The sequence below is a fragment of the Saccopteryx bilineata genome, chromosome 1 (genome assembly GCF_036850765.1).
Source record: "Saccopteryx bilineata isolate mSacBil1 chromosome 1, mSacBil1_pri_phased_curated, whole genome shotgun sequence".
NCBI lineage: Eukaryota > Metazoa > Chordata > Mammalia > Chiroptera > Emballonuridae > Saccopteryx > Saccopteryx bilineata.
In genome coordinates, this window is record NC_089490.1 from 306401765 (window position 1) to 306418914 (window position 17150).

At 54.9% G+C, this 17150-nt stretch overlaps 1 protein-coding gene across 13 annotated transcripts in view; it reads left to right on the plus strand.

The window, feature by feature from the left end:
* PHLDB1 (pleckstrin homology like domain family B member 1) overlaps window positions 1-17150 on the plus strand; it is a 54619-nt gene that overhangs the window by 12133 nt on the left and 25336 nt on the right. For 12 of the 13 annotated variants that reach the window (XM_066246147.1, XM_066246149.1, XM_066246148.1 and 9 more), the window contains exons 5-9: window positions 8525-8650; window positions 10339-11684; window positions 13930-14211; window positions 14639-14779; window positions 14890-15027. In XM_066246147.1, coding sequence (XP_066102244.1) covers window positions 8525-8650; window positions 10339-11684; window positions 13930-14211; window positions 14639-14779; window positions 14890-15027 — 2033 coding nt within the window. Of the gene's footprint in view, window positions 1-5744; window positions 5926-8524; window positions 8651-10338; window positions 11685-13929; window positions 14212-14638; window positions 14780-14889; window positions 15028-17150 lie in introns of those variants that run through there. The other variant, XM_066246159.1, reaches the window with a different exon arrangement.

The window sequence follows — 17150 nt, forward strand, 5'->3', positions numbered from 1 at the left end:
AATTATTTTTTGTTTTTTTCAAGCGAGTGAACAAGAGTGAGACAGGAAGGGAGAGAAATGAGAAGCATCAACTCATAGTTGTGTCGCTTTAGTTGTTCATTGATTGCTTTTCATACGTGCCTTGACTGGGGTGGGGTGGGGACTCAAGTCAAGCCAGTGACCCCTTGCTCAAAACAGCGACCTTGGGTTTCAAGCCAGCGACCTTCGGGCTCAAGACAGCGACCATGGGGTCATGTCATGTCAATGCATGCTCAAGCTGGCAACCTCGTGCTCAAGCTGGATAAGCCCACACTCAAGCCAGTGACCTCAGGGTTTCGAACCTGGGACCTCAGTGTCTCAGGTCAGCACTATCCACTGCACCACCACTGGTCAGGCTATTTGATTTTAGAGAGAGAGGAAGGGAGAGAGAGAGAGAGAGAGAGAGAGAAAGAAAGGAAGGAAGGAAGGAAGGAAGGAAGGAAGGAAGGAAGGAAGGAAGGAAGGAAGGAAGGAAGGAAGAAAGATTTGTTGTTCCACTCATTCACGCATTCATTAATTGACTCCTGTATGTGCCCTGACTGGGGATCAAACCTGCAACCTTGGCGTATCAGGGTGACACTCTCACCAACTGAATTGCCGGGCCAGGGATCTCTCTCCTGTTCATACCCCTTGGGGCCTCTTTAAATGCTATTCCCTTTACAGCTGACTCAGGAGACCCAACCTTGCCCTACGCCTTTATTCCTGCCCTTGGGAGTGTTGGGGGAACAACTGACCTCAGCAAGGCAGACCCACCAGCAGCAGCAGGCTCCAACTCTGGATGAGAGGAGGAACTATATAAATTGGGACTTTGGCCATGATGCCATCTCTTTGTTGATGGCCTTCTTCAGTTTCCTTTTTTAAAAAGATTTTAGTTATTGATTTTAGAGAGAGGAGAGAGGAGGGGGAGGGGCAGGAAGCATCAGCTCATAGTAGTTGCTTCTTGTATGTGCCTTGATTGGGCAAGCTCGGAGTTTTGAACTGGCGACCTCGGCATTCCAGGTCGACTCTTTATCCACTGCGCCACTACAGGCCAGGCATTTTCTTCAATTTCAAAGAGAGTATCTTCCCCAAGATTTGGGTGCATGGAAGTGAGACAGAACAGCAAGGAGAGGCAGGGGCAGGATTCAAAGAAGGCTGGAGAAAGCCCAGCCCTAGCTGTTCCAGCCCCAAATCCCTCACATTTGTGGGCAAAAATTCTTCCCCAATGTTGTGAGCAGGGTAGAGGAGCCGATGCTCTGTAGGCCTCTCTTGCCGGTCTTCCCAGTGCATCATTTAGCTTCCCGAGAAGAGGGACAGCCTGGGCCAAGATGGAATTTTTAGGCATTTCCTGTGACCTTCCTTACCCCAATTCTTCCTAGCCAAAAGCCCACCCTGCCAAGTATGTACTCTCCCACTCTCTTCTGACCCCAACCCACTTCCCTTTCTCTCCCTCCCATCCCTATAGCCTTCTTGTCTAGGCTCGCCTGTCACAGAAGCTTGGCAGTCTGGGGAGGGGTAGGCAGAGGCACAAAGGAATGGGTGTTCTTCTCCCCAGCTCTCCCCCTCCCCTGGGCTCCAGGAGCTGAGGGTTTCCTTGTCTCATCTCTGGAGCAAGGCACCAAGCCCAGCCCTGCCTGGCCCCACTCCGGACATTCTTGGGAGTGCGTTTCCCTGGAAACTGGGTGGCTCGGGGGTGTATGTGCTATCTCTGTGTGTCTGTGTAACTGGAGTATGTTTATGTATCTCTGGATATGTTTGTGACTCTAGGCTTGTGTAGCTCTGTGTTTGTGTCTTTCACTGTTTGTAGATCAGAGTGTTCAAGTAGGGGGAAGGAGTGAACTCAGGACTGATTGTACCAAAGTGTCCATGTGTGTATTCCTATGTGTATATGAGAACTCACTGGCCACGTGCCCATCTGTGGGCGTATGTGCAAAGGATCATTTTCCCTGTTATGTTCCCCCAATCCAGCCTTGAAGAGGGGACCCTCATCTTTGAAAAATAGAGGGATACCGCCTGACTAGGTGGTGGCGCAGTGGATAGAGCATGGGACTGGGATGCGGAAAACCCAGGTTCGAGACCCCGAGGTGGCCAGCTTGAGCAAGGGCTCATCTGGTTTGAGCAAAGCTCACCAGCTTGGACCCAAGGTCGCTGGCTCGAGCAAGGGGTTACTCGGTCTGCTGAAGGCCCACGGTCAAGGCACATATGAGAAAGCAATCAATGAACAACTAAGGTGTTGCAATGAAAAACTGATGATTGATGCTTCTCATCTCTCTCTGTTCCTGTCTGTCCCTATCTATACCTTTCTCTGTCTCTCTGTCTCTAAATAAAATAAAATAAAAAAATAGAGGCATACCCTAGAAATAACAAGGAGCCTGCTCTGGCTGGGCCAGACCTTAGATGCATCATTCTGGGCACTATGCCCAGCCATAGGCAACTTAGAGAGGCACACAACGTGACAGGCAGAGATGGCAGTGACAGGCTCTTCCAGCAAGAATATGGGTGGGGCAGGTAGGCAGAAATCAGATGCCAGTCTTTTACTAGTGCTATGGACATGGAAGCCTGAAGTAAGGGAGCCAGGAGGATCCTCACTCCACTCCCACACCCATGTGTATTGGCACATCCAATGCTGCCTCCTCTATAGAGCAAGAGGTGGAGCCCGGAATAGGACCAAGGAAATGAGGAGGAATCCCAATCTTGGTCAGGGCTGACCTATCCCACAGGACCAGGCCACATGAAAGATCTGGGCGGGACTAAGTACAGGAGGGCCCAGAAAGCCACATACTCAGGGCCCAGGCTGTCTAGACAGCAGGTCCTCATCCACTCCCAGCATTTGCTGCCAGCCCTCGTCTCCATGTCTGCTTTGCCCACTAACGCCCCTCATTAGTGGGTAGGGGCTTGTGTGAGGGGCAGCATGGGAGGCTCCCCGGGACATGGCTGGGAGCCAGGATTCCTGGGTTATCTAGTTACCTCCCTCTGGGATCCAGAACACTAAGCCTTTTCTCCTCCCACCCACTTCTCAGTTATTCCTCCTGTAAAATGGGAGTGAAGTCTCCAACTGTCCTCTAAGACTGATAAAAGTCTTGACTAACCCTGGCTGGGTTGCTCAATGGATAAAGCATCATCCTGGCATGGCATGCTGAGGTTGCAGGTTTGATCCCCAGTCAGGGCACGTAGGAGAAGCAACCACTGAGTGCACAACTAAACAGAACAACTAAAGTGAAACAGTGAGTTGATGCTTCTCTCTCTCCCTTCCTCTCTCTTCTTCTCTCTCTCTCTCTTTCTCTTACCCTCCCTTCCTTTTGCTCTCTTTCTCAACAATGGAAAAAAATTAAAATAATAATAATAATAAAAAGAGTTTGCCCTGGCTGATAGTTCGGTTGGTTAGAGCATTATCATGAAGCACGAAAGTTGCTGGTTCAATTCCTGATCAGGACGTATATAGGAACCTATTAATATTCCTGACTGACTCTCTCTCCTTCTCTCCCTCAAATTAATAAATTAAAAAATTTAAAAATCTTGACCAATAAAGCTCAAAGGAAGGAGAAAAAAAGCAAAGGCTCCTAGCTCCCCACTTCTTGAGTTCACCTCCTGTTTTTTTTCTCACTGGCAGGCACCCTGTGTCTGTCTGGGTCTGTCCAGCTGGCCATCACAGTTTCCAGACTGATGAATCACTCTTCCTGAGGCAATTTCTTTTAAAGGCTTCCCCTGTTTTGCATTTGACCCTATATGGCCCTTCCTTTTCCCTTCAGAAGGGGAATAAAATGCATGTGCACATGTGGGTGTGTGAGTGCATGTGAAGAGTATGGCTGTGTGGGTAGGTGGTCAGCAAGGGAAGAAAAATTGCTTGGTTATTCCTCTGAGGAGCATGGCTCTTAGTTTCAGAGTCCCTCCAGGGACCAAATGGAAAGATTTCTGTGCCGGAATGAGTATGTAACTAAGAGGGGGGTTGGTGCCTGTGGGGCTGTGTGTGTGAGAATGAATGTGTGTGACAGACAAAGCATTTTTTTTTTTCTGAAGCTGGAAACGGGGAGAGACAGTCAGACAGACTCCCGCATACGCCCGACCAGGATCCACCAGGCATGCCCACCAGGGGCGAAGCTCTGCCCACCAGGGGGCGATGCTCTGCCCCTCCGGGGGGTCGCTCTGCCACGACCAGAGCCACTCTAGCGCCTGGGGCAGAGGCCAAGGAGCCATTCCCAGTGCCCGGGCCATCTTTGCTCCAATGGAGCCACGGCTGCGGGAGGGGAAGAGAGAGACAGAGAGGAAGGAGGGGGGGGGAGTGGAGAAGCAAATGAGCGCTTCTCCTATGTGCCCTGGCCGGGAATCGAACCCAGGTCCCCCGCATGCCAGGCCGACGCTCTACCGCTGAGCCAACCGGCCAGGGCCGACAAGGCATGTTTAACTGGCATGTTTGTGTGGCCTAGAGTGTGCATAGCTGATGTGCTGTCTGTGTGACAGCAATTGTTGATGTGCATCTGAGAGAAAGTATATGAGGCTGTGTGAGTGCTGAGCACAGCAAGTGTGTCTGAGAAACATAGTGTGTCCCTCAAGGCTCTGTTGCCCAGAGACCAGGTCCCTGGAGTGAGAGAAACCCTGGGCCCAGGCTGGGCAGTAGGTACTGCCTGGCCCAGAACCTCAGTCTGCCTGCAGGGGGTCCTGAGGCAGGTGGCACTGTGTTTCCCAGATGGAAAGGGCATCTCACGGGTGGAAGAGCTCCTTTCTGCTCCTTTCTGGGGCTGGCACGACTGGTGCTGTCAGGAGCAGCCAGGGCAGGGGGCTGGACTAGAAGGGGCAGTGTCTTGGTCTAGCCTAGGTTGTGGAATGAGGTGAGCTGCTGAGAGTGTGGGAGCAGGGGTGTCAGAAGTGTTCAGGATGGGGACAGGAGCTGGCTCCATGCTGCTCAAGTGCACAGAGCACTGCCTTCACCTGGGCTCCCAGCTAGGAGGGGCTTCGTCACAGTGACAGGCTGAGTGAGGGCCAGAGCCTGACCTGGTGACCTAATTGGATCCCTGCGAGTTCTGTTCTTCTACTCTCTGATAGATATATGGACCCATGGAATGTAAGAGCTTAATTAACCTCTGCTGCTATTTTGCTTTTTTTGTTTGTTTGGCACTGTTCCACCTCCCCCCCCCCCCCTCAGCCCCCTACCCCCTGCCTTCGGGAGAATCCTGTACACTCTCACTCTGCAGTCCTCTTCCCTGAAAACCCCTTCCCCGGCTCCAGGGTACCCCCACTCCCACCACCACTCAGGGTTCTCTACTGCTCAAGCTCTGCTGTTATTGAAGCCAACCTCCCAATTCTGTAGATAAGGTCAGAGGACGTGCCTGGCCCAAGGTGACCAGCCAGCAGTCCGGAGCTGTCCCAGCCTCGTCGTAGCCCCCCCCCCCCCCCCAGACTTCCTACCACAGAGGGCTCTCAGTGAGACCCCGGCTCCTTTTTCTGCCTCTTGGCTCTTTCCTCTCTGGTCTCAGTATTCTCTCTCTCTCTCTCTCTCTCTCTCTCTCTCTCTCTCTCTCACACACACACACACACACACCCCACCCGCCTTTCCTTCTGTCAGCTCCCTTGAGCTCTTCCACCCTGCCTCACTTCTACTCCAGAGCCTGTAGTCATAATCCCGAACCCATTCCTTCCCCGCATCCTCCCGACCCGCCCTCTCCATCCTACTCCCCTCTCTTCTCCTCCATCACTTCCTCTTCCCCTCCTCCGCTCCTTTGTCCCTCCCCCTGGCTCCCTTCCCCCAACGCTGGTGGCCGGTCCGCCCCTCCCCGGGCTTTGGTGGCGGCTCTCTGCCTAGCTGCTAGCTGCTTTGAGCCTGGAGCCGGTGGCGCGGGAGGTCAGCCCCCGCCTCTCCAAGGCCCGGGGCGGGCCGGGACCTGGAGGGTTCGAGCCAGTGGGGGCCAGCGATCCATTGGTTCTGGTTCAGCGGTGAGTCCTCAGCCTGGCGCCAGCCACAGCCCTCAGGCAGCCGGGCTGTGGAATAGTTGGGGCTGGGAGGGGCATTTGGGGTGTGTGTGGGGCAACTAGCAGGGGGAGGGGGTCCTTGGCTCTCTTTGGGAGCTTGAGGCTGTGAAACTCGATTAAATGTGACATTTCTGAGTGGGAGGTCTAGGCTTGAGGCCACTCCTCAAGAGGGCAGACTTCATCTTCCCCAACACTAGGCGGAGGAGAGGACCCGCCTCTGGATGGGATTGAGGGGTCCTGGTTAGGATGAGGGGAGCCTGTGTATGGCTGAGAGGGGTCTCTGATGGAAAGGGCTAAGGCCCTTCCTTCCATCTGCCCTTCACCCAGCCTTCCTTTGGCCAGTCCATTCTATTTATGTGACCAGCAGGACAGTGACTATCACTGTGAGTGTGTGAGCATGTGTGCCTGTGTCTGAGAGTGTGTGAGAGCCTGTACTAAGAGTGTGTTTGTATTGTGCTTCCCCTCCTCCTCTGTCAGAGATAGGATCCACCCTCTCCTTTGCCCCATATTTTTCTCTCCAGATGTGCAGCTCTTCCACTTATCTGCACACTGCTGGGCCTGGAGCCCCTTTGGGAGTGGTGGTGGGGGGCTCAGAACACAACTTTGCCTGGATATGAATGGGGCTCTTGGGTTTTCTGAGTGGGCTGACCTTTGGAGGTGTGGGACAGGAATGGGCAGAGAGGAGGTTTATTCCCAGAAACAGACTGGCCAAGCCCCTGGGGGCATAGGACTAGAGTTGGGGCACTTCCTGGGGCCCCTGAGTGCAAATAGAAAGTTAATTTGGGCAGGAGCTGGGCTGCTCTCAGGCCTGCTGCCCTCCTGCCCACTCTATTAATACAGGCCCAGCTCTTCTGCCTGACATCACCTATTTATAGTCCAGAGGCAGCATGGCCACACCCCCTGTAGGGAGGAGGGTGAGGGGCAGAGGAGGGGGCTGGGAATTCACAGCTGTAGGAGCCTAGGCTGAGGGTCTCTAAGTGCCCACAGCCTGCTTGGGTGGGCCTGGCACTGATGAGCTGGAGTCTACTCAGACGCCCTGCCTCCTTCCCAGCCTGAACTGTGCGGTTGGTCGGGCTCCTGATTCCTGCCCATCCCCACCTTCCCCAATCAATCTAGAATTGAGTGGGCCTGTGTAGACCCTGCAAACTGGCTAAAAGGAGGGGGAGGGGCCTGGCATGGCTCTTTCTGAAACAGCTGTGGTTGTAATTAGGTGAATGGATGGTTGGCTATTATTTATTCTGGTTATGATTACTCTGGGATCAGCTCTTCTGATTGGTGGCTTGGCAAGGAAGTCTCCCCCTCTCCTAACCACCCATTAACCTTTAGAATTATTGGTGCCCGTCTGCCTGGAAGGCCCTGTGGGTGTGCCAAAGAAGTGGGTGGCTTTGTCCACTATGGTTATCTGCTATGGGCTTCTCAGTCTTCTAGGCCTCTCCACCCCCATGGCAATGTCCTGGGTTCTAGCAATAGGCTTCTTAGTGGGGGCCTGCTAAGGTACCCATGTGGCCTGGGATGCCCCATGCCCTTATGACCAGCACGGTCTCAGCATCCAGGAATGTAGAGTTCCCTGCCAGTCTTAGCCCAGGCTGGTATGAAGCTTGGGGGGTGCCAAGTGGCACCAGGTTGGGTATAGGTGTCTGGGGCCAGGGACCAGGAGTGTGAAAGATTGGAAGAGTGCTGGTAGGGAGCACCAGGTGTCTGCTTCTCCAAACATAGTGTCTTTTGCAGGAATTGCTAGCACCTGTATGGCCAGGAGGAGGAGTTCTGCCAGCCATACTTAGGCACTATGGGCATACCTGCCCCTGTGCACACTCCTGGTGCCCTTGGCTACACTTTCTGGCTCCCACATACCCTCCCCCTTTCGTACACTCTCATTTCCTGGGCAGGACTGGGCTTGAGTCTATTGCCTGGGAATGTGCTTGGCTGAGGCTGGGCCCATTGGCCTAGGCTTGGCTACATTCCAGGGGAGACGTAGGAGCAGGAGGATGTCAGGCCAGAGGGTGCATTGTCAGAAAGAAAGGGTGGTGGCCACTCCTACTGTTGGAGTCAGGAAGCAAATTCCAGTCCCTGAGGGGGCACCACAGTATTTCCCTGTCTCCTAGCTCAGAGGCAGAAGTTGCTGCCTCTGGAACTCACGCTTCCACGCTAGGGGCATGGGTACACATTGGGTCCGGGGGACAAGGGTGTCCGTGTTCTCTGAATAATTTTCTCCATTCACAGAGCACTCTCACATGCACTGTCTTAGCTGCAAGGTCTGTGGTATTGTCCTCATTTCTTGAAAGAGAAAACTAGACTCGGGGATTGAAGTGACTTCTCCTGAAGGTCTCACAGCTAGTGAGAAGAGTTAGGACTGGTACTCAGATCCTGAGACTCATAAGCCAGTACTCTTTCCAGTCTGCCCTGTGCCGTTGAGCCCTGTGCCTTTCCCAAGCCCAGGCCGGGCTGGGTGTGGACACTGCAAGTGCAGGTGGGGATGGCCCTTTGAAGCCTGTGGTGAGCCTGGGAGTGGGATGAGGGTAGCCTGAACCACGCCCGCCCCTTCAAGCATTTTCTTTTTCTGAAGGCTGCATGTTGTGCCTGGGTCAGTCCACCTTCCTCCGCTTTAATCACCCAGCTGAAGCCAAGTGGATGAAAAGCATGATTCCGGCAGGGGGCCGGGCCCCTGGGCCCCCCTACAGTTCTGGTCCAGGTAGGTACCCAGTTGGGGCAAGAGGTTGGGTTGGTGGTACCCCCTGGATAGTCTTCGTCCTTGCCCAGTCCAACCACGCTTGTAGTGTCAGGGCAGGACAACACCCATGATCTGGGCTTGCTGCCACCTGCCTTGGGCCACTGGTGGGAGAATGCCAGGCACTCTGGTCACTGGAAGAGATCCAAGAAGTGCCGCTTTGCTGGCCTGGAATTGGGGAATCATGAGCCTGAGAGATGGAAGGCTCTGCCAGCTTATGTCCCACTTCCCTGGAAGATGTCACCTCAGTGTCTGGGGCCCTGACCCTTTTGTGTTACCACTAGGGAGCCTTGCTTTCAAATGTGGTTTGAGGAGGCAGAAAGAAGCATTAGGTCAAATCTCTGTAAGTTCTGGTGGGTCCCGCCTGCTGGTGATCATGTCCTTGGGCCCTGCCCCATGCTCAGACCATGCTATGCCAGCTGATGACTCAGTGGGGCAGCTGCAGTTTGTGTGTGAATTACTGATCCCGAGAGGAGAGTGGGTGATTATCCCAGGGAGCCAGCACAGCCAGCCTCAGCCCAGCTGCTTAGGGCTTGGGGTGCAGACCAGGAGGCTGCCAGTGGGCATTCAGATGGCTGTGGGATGACATGTGTCAACATGGAATTGGGACAATTGGACATGAATGTCAGGTATACCTGGTAGTCTCGTCAGTGGCTTCAATGGCTAGTCTGGGAATCTAAGGAAAGGTGGTTGGTCACTGGGGTATCACCAGTGTCCATGGTAACCCCTCTGAATGTGGTCCAGCACATTCCTCATAATTTTGGACCCAAACTCAGTCTTGGCAAGGCTTTCCTGTCTCTTCCTCCACCTCCCAACCTTTTCTACCCTTGACCCCCCAGGAGTTCAGATGCCTGTGCTCCCAGTCCACTCTCTGATTAGCTTTACCCTGCCCCCATTGTAGCCTTGTCATGCCATTCCCTCAGCCGTTTGGGGCAGTGTTTTCAGCTACTCGGGTTGGTTGACCAGGGCTGGGGTAGAGCAAAGGCTATTGCTGGCATTGCTTAATGGGATAATTGGAGGCATTGAGTTGCACCCAGTCGCTGGTTAGCCTGGCTTCCAGGAACTAGCCATCAGTGCCAGGCCCCTCCATCACCTCTGATTAGACAGAATGGTGCAGCATACACCCCTCGTTCAGCTTTGGAGGCTTTGTGTGTGTTTTCCTGGGTCTTAGCTGCTGTTGGTAGCCCCTAATGTCCTATTAACCCTCCTGAAACTCAACAACTCCATAGCATGCCCCTACCCCTTTTGCAGAATGTCCACCTGCCCTCTCTGATGGAGAGATATAGGAAGTTGGAGAAACCAAGGCAGGGAGGAATCTAGTGTTGGGGTGAAAAGGCAATAACTAGTCCTAGAGTGCCTGACATTGTTGCTAATTCTGTCCTAAGTGATAAAATGTTAGAGCAAGAAGGTTCCTACGCACCCTCTTCCTTTACAGAAGAGGAAAATGGGCAAGTCACTTGAATAAGTTGCTCAGCAGGTCGGTGGCAGAGCTGGGATCAGAACCCAGACCTCTCAGCTTTGTCTCTAGAGCCTTTGCAGCCCAGTTTTGTTAGGAGGAGTTGTGTGTGGAGGGTGCCTTTGCTTTTGCACATGTGGACCTCCCCAAAGTCAAAGAGCAGGGCCTGAGGCGTCTTTGCATTTCCCTTTCGCAGAATCAGAAAGCCTGGTGAATGGGAACCATACTCCACAGCCTGCAACCCAGGGACCCTCGGCCTATGCCAGCCACAGTTCCCTGGTGAGCTCTATAGAGAAGGACCTGCAGGAAATCATGGATTCACTGGTGCTAGAGGAGCCTGGAGCTGCTGGCAAGAAGCCTGCTGCAACTTCCCCACTGTCGCCGATGGCTAACGGTGGTCGCTACCTGCTGTCTCCCCCAACCAGCCCTGGCGCCATGTCTGTGGGCTCCAGCTATGAGAACACCTCTCCAGCCTTCTCTCCACTCTCCTCACCAGCGAGCAGTGGAAGCTGTGCCAGCCACTCGCCCAGCAGGCAGGAGCCAGCACCTTCGATACCTCCGCTGGTGCCTGCTCGTTCCTCCAGCTACCATCTGGCCCTGCAGCCCCCACAATCCCGACCTAGCGGCACCCGCTCCTCTGAGAGCCCCCGGCTGGGTAGGAAGGCGAGTCTCGAGCGGCCACCCAGCCCTGGCCTCCGGGGTCTGCTGACAGACAGCCCTGCAGCGACCGTCTTGGCAGAGGCCTGCAGAACCGCTGAGAGCCCCTGGCTGGGGGGGCCGCTGCCTGTGGTAGCTATCAACCTGAGTGAATACCAAGCTTCCAGTGCCCACAGCCAGCCCACCAGCATTCCTGGCAGCCCCAAGTTCCAGCCTCCAGTCCCTGCTCCCCGAAACAAGATTGGCACACTTCAGGACCGCCCGCCCAGCCCTTTCCGTGAGCTGCCTGGCACTGAGCGGGTGCTGACGACCAGCCCCTCATGCCAGTTGGTGGGCCGAACATTTTCAGATGGGGCAGCCACCCGCCTCCTGCAGCCTTCTGAGAGTCCCCGCCTCAGCCGGCGAGGTCTGGACAGCATGCGAGAACTCCCACCCTTGAGCCCGTCTCTGTCCAGGCGGGCTCTCTCCCCCATGCCCTCCCGGACTGCCCCAGATCCCAAACTCACCAGGGAAGTGGCAGAGACTCCCCGGCCCCGGCGCTGGGCAGCCCATGGGGCTTCACCAGAGGACTTCTCACTGACTTTGGGGGGACGGGGCCGTAGGACACGAAGCCCCTCACCTACACTCGGGGAGTCCCTGGCACCCCGCAAGGGCAGCCTGAGTGGCAGGCTGAGCCCAGCTTACAGTCTGGGTTCTTTGACCGGGGCTTTGCCCCGACAGAGCCCACGTGCCCAGAGGAAGCTTTCTAGTGGGGACTTACAGGTGCCTATCACTCGAGAGCGGAAAAATAGCATTACAGAGATCAGCGACAATGAGGACGACCTCTTGGAGTACCATCGGCGGCAGCGCCAAGAGCGACTTCGGGAGCAGGAGATGGAGAGGCTGGTGAGCAGATGCCTGGAGGCTGCTGACTCCCACTGCAGGTTCTCTGCAGGGTGTGGGCAGGCTGGCTGGTGGACCCGGTGGGGCCCGGGCTTCTCCAGTTCCTCTGAGATACACCGTAGTGACCAGTATCTCAAGGTTCTGGTGCCCTGAAGAACTTTCTTTGAAGTCTCTAAGGCTTTATTTTAAATTCATGCTAATTTTGCATTTATTCTGTAACACAGCTTTTGTTTTAATGTATACATTTTCACATTATTTACCTGAATTCATTGAAGCTCTGGGGAAACACACATTTATGGTTGAGGCCTGTACCTCTTGGTTTGAAAAGCAAGTCTTATTGATGAGAAGGTTGAGGCCCAGAGACCGGAATGGGCTTTCTTAGGTCACACAGTAAGTTGCAGAGTTGGAATTGGGACCCAAGTCTTCTGTCTTTCCAAGTCTTGTTCTTTAAAAAAGCCCCTGGTCCTTCTTTCTTGCTTCACTTCGGCATCTATAAATGGTGCATGCAGGAGTATCTGGGAATGTGGGTGGCAGGGAAGAGGAGGAGAACAGGATGTCAGCCCCTGGCCTGATATGTGCCAGCCTGTGTAACTGTGATTGTGTGTGTTGCTGTGTATTCGGGGGTTGGGTACTGTTCTGGGCAGCTGTCTTAGGGTTAGCATCTCAGCTGGATGGGGGCTGGGATTCCCCGGATAGCACAGGGAACCTGAGGGTCTCTCTGAGTGGTGTGTCCACACTTGATCACATGTATAGAATAGGTCTGCCCTTTCTGTCTTGTGAGCAGAAGAATGCAGGGGCTGGGGAGCCCAAGGGTCCTGAAATTGGTTTGAGGACAGTCACAATTGAGGAGGTTTGTCTGGAGGCCCTTTCGAAGGAGGCTGGGACAGCGTTGGGTGAGGTGAGGTGTCAGGCAGTGTGCCTCTGTTGGGTGGTGGAGAGATGAATCCCCGTCTTTGGTTGCTAAATCTTCTCTTCCCTGCCTAGCTGAGAAAGCGTGGTCCACTGTAGGGGCTCATCCTGGGAAGGGGGCCGTGAGCCTGGCACAGGCAGAGTGTTGGTCCAGCCTCCCCAAACTCCTTCTTTCAGCTCCCCCCCCTCCAGCTCAGACCTCACCACTAGCTGTGACCTGCCCCACCTGCCACTTTAAATCTTGGAGGCTGTCTGCCCTGCCCCTCCCACCTCAACCAGGCTGCTTATCTGGGTACTGGGGTAGGGGTGGGGGCACTGGCCCAGCCTTCTGGGTGCTGAGGCTGTTCCTGGTTTTGTTGTTTTTTTGCCATGGAACTGGGCAAGCAACAGCAGGGAAGCTGGGTAAGTGTCTTGGGGGTTACAGCCAAACTGTCATGGTGAGAGACCTGAGGTTGAGGGGCCCTGGAGTGCCGCTGGGGAAGGTGGGATGTTATAAATGAGAAAGGGGGACACAGAGTCGGAGCGTGGTTATACCTGCCCTCCTTTACATCCTAGGCCCTTCAGGGTGTCTTGGGTGGGCTGTGTGTGAGGAGGGGCAGGTTCAGTGTCAGGGTCATGGAGTCCTCACAGGGCCAGGGTGTTTATGCAGCCCACCTTGCTGGGAAAGATCCAGGATGCAAGGACTGCCTGAGAGTGACTTGGAGTTGAGATGGAAATGAGGAGGACCGTGTCCGGGGTCTGTCTGGCTGGGCGTGCACACGCTGAGCACATCTTTGTGTAACGTCAGGTCCCTGTGGGCCCATGGGTCTGTTTCCTGGCTGTCAGTGCTCACCTGTCTGTGTGCTAGACTGTGTTTATCTGTGTGAGTGTGCATTTGTGCCTGTCAGGGCTGGTGTTTTGTGTTTACCTCCTGTTAGCACAGGCCCAGGTACATGTGTCCTCTGTCAGTGTGGGTGGGTGGTCGTGCCTCTGCATCCTCTTGGGTCGTGGATCCTTGAGCACTTGTTAGCACGAGCTAGTGTGTGTGTCTCACTGTGGTCTTTAGTCGGCTTCCCAGGGTATGTTCCTGCCCTGGGAGAGAATGAGGAGGGAAAGGAAAAAGGGAGACAGGACGGGCTAGCCATGTGGGCAGGCAACACAATAGCCTGACTTCTGCTCACTTCTGGGGCCCCCTCATCCCCTCTGCCTCCTTAGACCTCGGGGGTGCTTTCCTGACTTGGTTCTGAGCCTCAAGCCCCTAGTATCCTAGCTCTCTCTCCTGACAGAACACTGCCTGACTCTAGTCCCACTGGGATCCTGCCTCCTCCCCTTCATGCCCTGCTCTGTCCATTCTTTCCAGGAACGGCAGCGTCTAGAGACCATCCTGAACCTGTGTGCTGAATACAGCCGGGCTGACGGGGGACCTGAGGCTGGGGAGCTGCCCAGCATTGGGGAGGCCGCTGCAGCATTGGCACTGGCAGGCCGGAGGCCCTCACGAGGCCTCTCAGGGGCCATTGTGGCCTCTGGGCGGAGTAATGAGGAGCCTGGAGGTACCACTCAACGCCTGTGGGAGAGCATAGAGCGCTCAGATGAGGAAAACCTCAAGGAGGAGTGCAGCAGCACGGAGAGCACCCAGCAGGAGGTGGGGGACAGGGTGGGCTGGGGGGAGTTGGTGTCGGACCTGCTAGGAGGCAGAGCAGGCCTGCATTTGTGGTGGATGCCAAGACCCAGGGAAGGGGAAGTAATTGAAGGATTCAGTTTGGGAAGGGATCAGGGGTGGGAAGTGTAGAAATGAGGCAAGGAAGAGAGGGAGATGTTGATGAATTTGCCAAGCTATAAATATGCTTTATGACCTGTCTTTCCTTGGGCTCCACCCAGGCCTGGCACTCCATGCTAAATCTTTATTCCATCTGAATGAGTCCATATTGCTCTCCATCCATGGAGGGAAATTTGCTTTCTATCTCAGTCCAGTTGCCCTTTCCAAGTGCCCTGAGGAATGGGGACCCGTCTCTTAGTCTTGTCCTGATAGGGTCTAGGCTTCTCCAACTGACTGCTTTCCTCCCCTCCAGCATGAAGATGCACCTAGCGCCAAGTTCCAGGGAGAGGCGCTGGCCCTGGAAGAGGAGCGGGCTCAGGTACTGGGGCGAGTGGAGCAGCTCAAGGTTCGTGTGAAGGAGCTGGAGCAGCAACTGCAAGAGTCGGCCCGAGAGGTGAGCCTTGAGGACTGGCTGGACTCTTCCCCAGGCAGACCGAAGGCCCCAGGAGTGGTGGACCCAACTGCCTTGGCCGGCCTTGACGTGGACCCTGGTGTTGCTCCCAGGCTGAAATGGAGCGGGCGCTACTGCAGGGGGAGAGGGAGGCAGAGCGGGCCCTGCTGCAGAAGGAGCAGAAGGCGGTGGACCAGCTGCAGGAGAAGCTGGTGACCTTGGAGACAGGCATCCAAAAGGAGAGGGACAAGGTAACCAACACCTGGCCTGGCTCAGGGCTGGGGTCCAGTAGCCTAGGAGAGAAGCCAAATGCCTTCTTTGGGGCCCTTTACCCCTTGCCTCACCATCCAATCTGCAGACCAGGTGGTCTCTGTTACACTTCAGGGGTAGGGGCCTCTGTGAAAGGTACCAGCTTGGAGGTCACTGTGGGCTGGGCTGGTGTCTGGGGTCTCCTCTGTCTGGGTCTCTGCTACCTCTGGGTGCCTGCCATTCTGGGCCTTTCATGGCCCTTCTAGTTGGTGCTTCCTAGAAAACCCCTTCTTGGGCAGTGAGCACAGCCTGAGAGACTGTGCTAGGAGTGATTCAGGTTTGAGTCCCTCCATCTGGAGACTGTCTCCCTCCAAGCATGCCTCAGGTGCCCAGGACATGGTCTTTGGGAGCTAGCCCTTGGGTCTTTGCTTCCCTTGAACCTTCAGGATCTGCAGCCTCCCATCCCAGATGGTCCTAGCTCCTGCCCCTTTCAGATTTCGTGCCAGCCTGCAGGGGCTGCTCCATCCCACAGGGGCTGTGCCAACCACACCCAAGATGCCCTACAACGTGCCAAAAGCTCTGAAGTGGAGAGGAGCCGTCTATTTTTGGATTTGACAGTACTTTTCCAAGAATTAATTCACCTCCTGCATTTTTTGAAAGTGTCTTTCCCCTTCCCCTCAATTTTGAATCTCTTAAAAATTCTTTGACACCACCCTTTTTTTTTTTGAGCTTTGGCTCTGGCCTCCAAAACCACACTCCCAAATTCTGTGCCAGATTAACTCCATGCTTACCAAACAGGCCTGCACTAATGCCCCCTACCCTCAATCCCTGTCCTGGGCTCTCCGCATGCCCCTAACTGCCAGTGCCGCCCAGGCAGGCCTGAACCATGCGTGCTTTTGCACTAACTCGTTAGGCCCTTGGCCTCTCCCTTCTAATGCTGCCTCTTTCCTTTCTTGGTGTGGGACCTTAGGATTTTGATCAGAAAGGAATGGGCAAGGGCACAACTCAACTTTTACTCAATGGGGCATTGGCAGGATGGGTACAAGGTTGGAGGAAATGCTTGGTTGAGGCGCTTCTCAGCCTGAAGAGCTCCCCCCATTTGGGAAAGCCTGGGTGCTACCTCCACAGACTGTTGGAGGGCGACGCCTCTTGTCCTTTAGCCATTCGCCTGCCTTCCCACCAGTGCAGAGGGGTAAGGAGGCCTAATTGTGGTGGCAAGGCTTGTGGAGGGCTGGGACAGGGACTGTCTACTGCTGTCACACTCTCTTTGCCTTGGGGCTTCCCAGATTCAGATACCTCAAGCAGAGGGTGGGAATGGGGAGCCTCTCTCCCTCTCCTGCCCCTCCGTCATCCAGAACACAGGATATTGTAAAGGCTGGGTCCAAGGATGGGGAAGTGCTTGGACCCCAGGACTGATCTGATGAGGTCCTCCTCCCCAGGCATGGGGGTGGAGTGTAGTGGTGGTGGTGGGGGACAGGGTTCAGCACAGGGTCTTAATCCCAGGTGAAGTTCATCATTTCAGAAGGAACCTGCCTGACCTCATTTCTCATTTACCTGGCATTGCCTGGAGGCCTGGACTTGGCCTTCTCTCTGGGCCCAGTTATTTGAGATGGTGGTGGTGGTGTCACTCGGCTTCCCTCCTCGCCCCTCGCTCATGACCCCACACTGGCTTTGGAATCAATAGTCACAGTTTCACCTCTGCCTGTCCTTGGGAGGGATGACTCACCAGCTCCCCCCACCCCCAACTCCCTTCCCTGCTCTCAGAAGTGTCATCTCACTCCAGACAGAGCCATCCACCTCCTCTCTGTACCCACTGGTGGGGCACCTGTTACCATGGCAATGCCTGAACTAATTGCAGCCCTCATCCTGCCGAAGTTCAGCTTGCTGCGCCAGCACCCCACCCCCACTGGGGGCAGGAGGGAGGGAGATGAATGCGGTTGGGCTGGGGTCCCCTCGGCTGCACTGCTGTAGCTTTAAGTCCTCAGCTTCTGACCACACCCAACCCCTGATTTAACCCTTCACCATCTCTACCCCTTTATCCCCAGGGTTAAATTTTGGTCTCTGGGCAGTGGAAGAGGGGTAAGTTCAGGAGTTAGAAGCTCTCCTTTTGTGGTGTGGAACCACC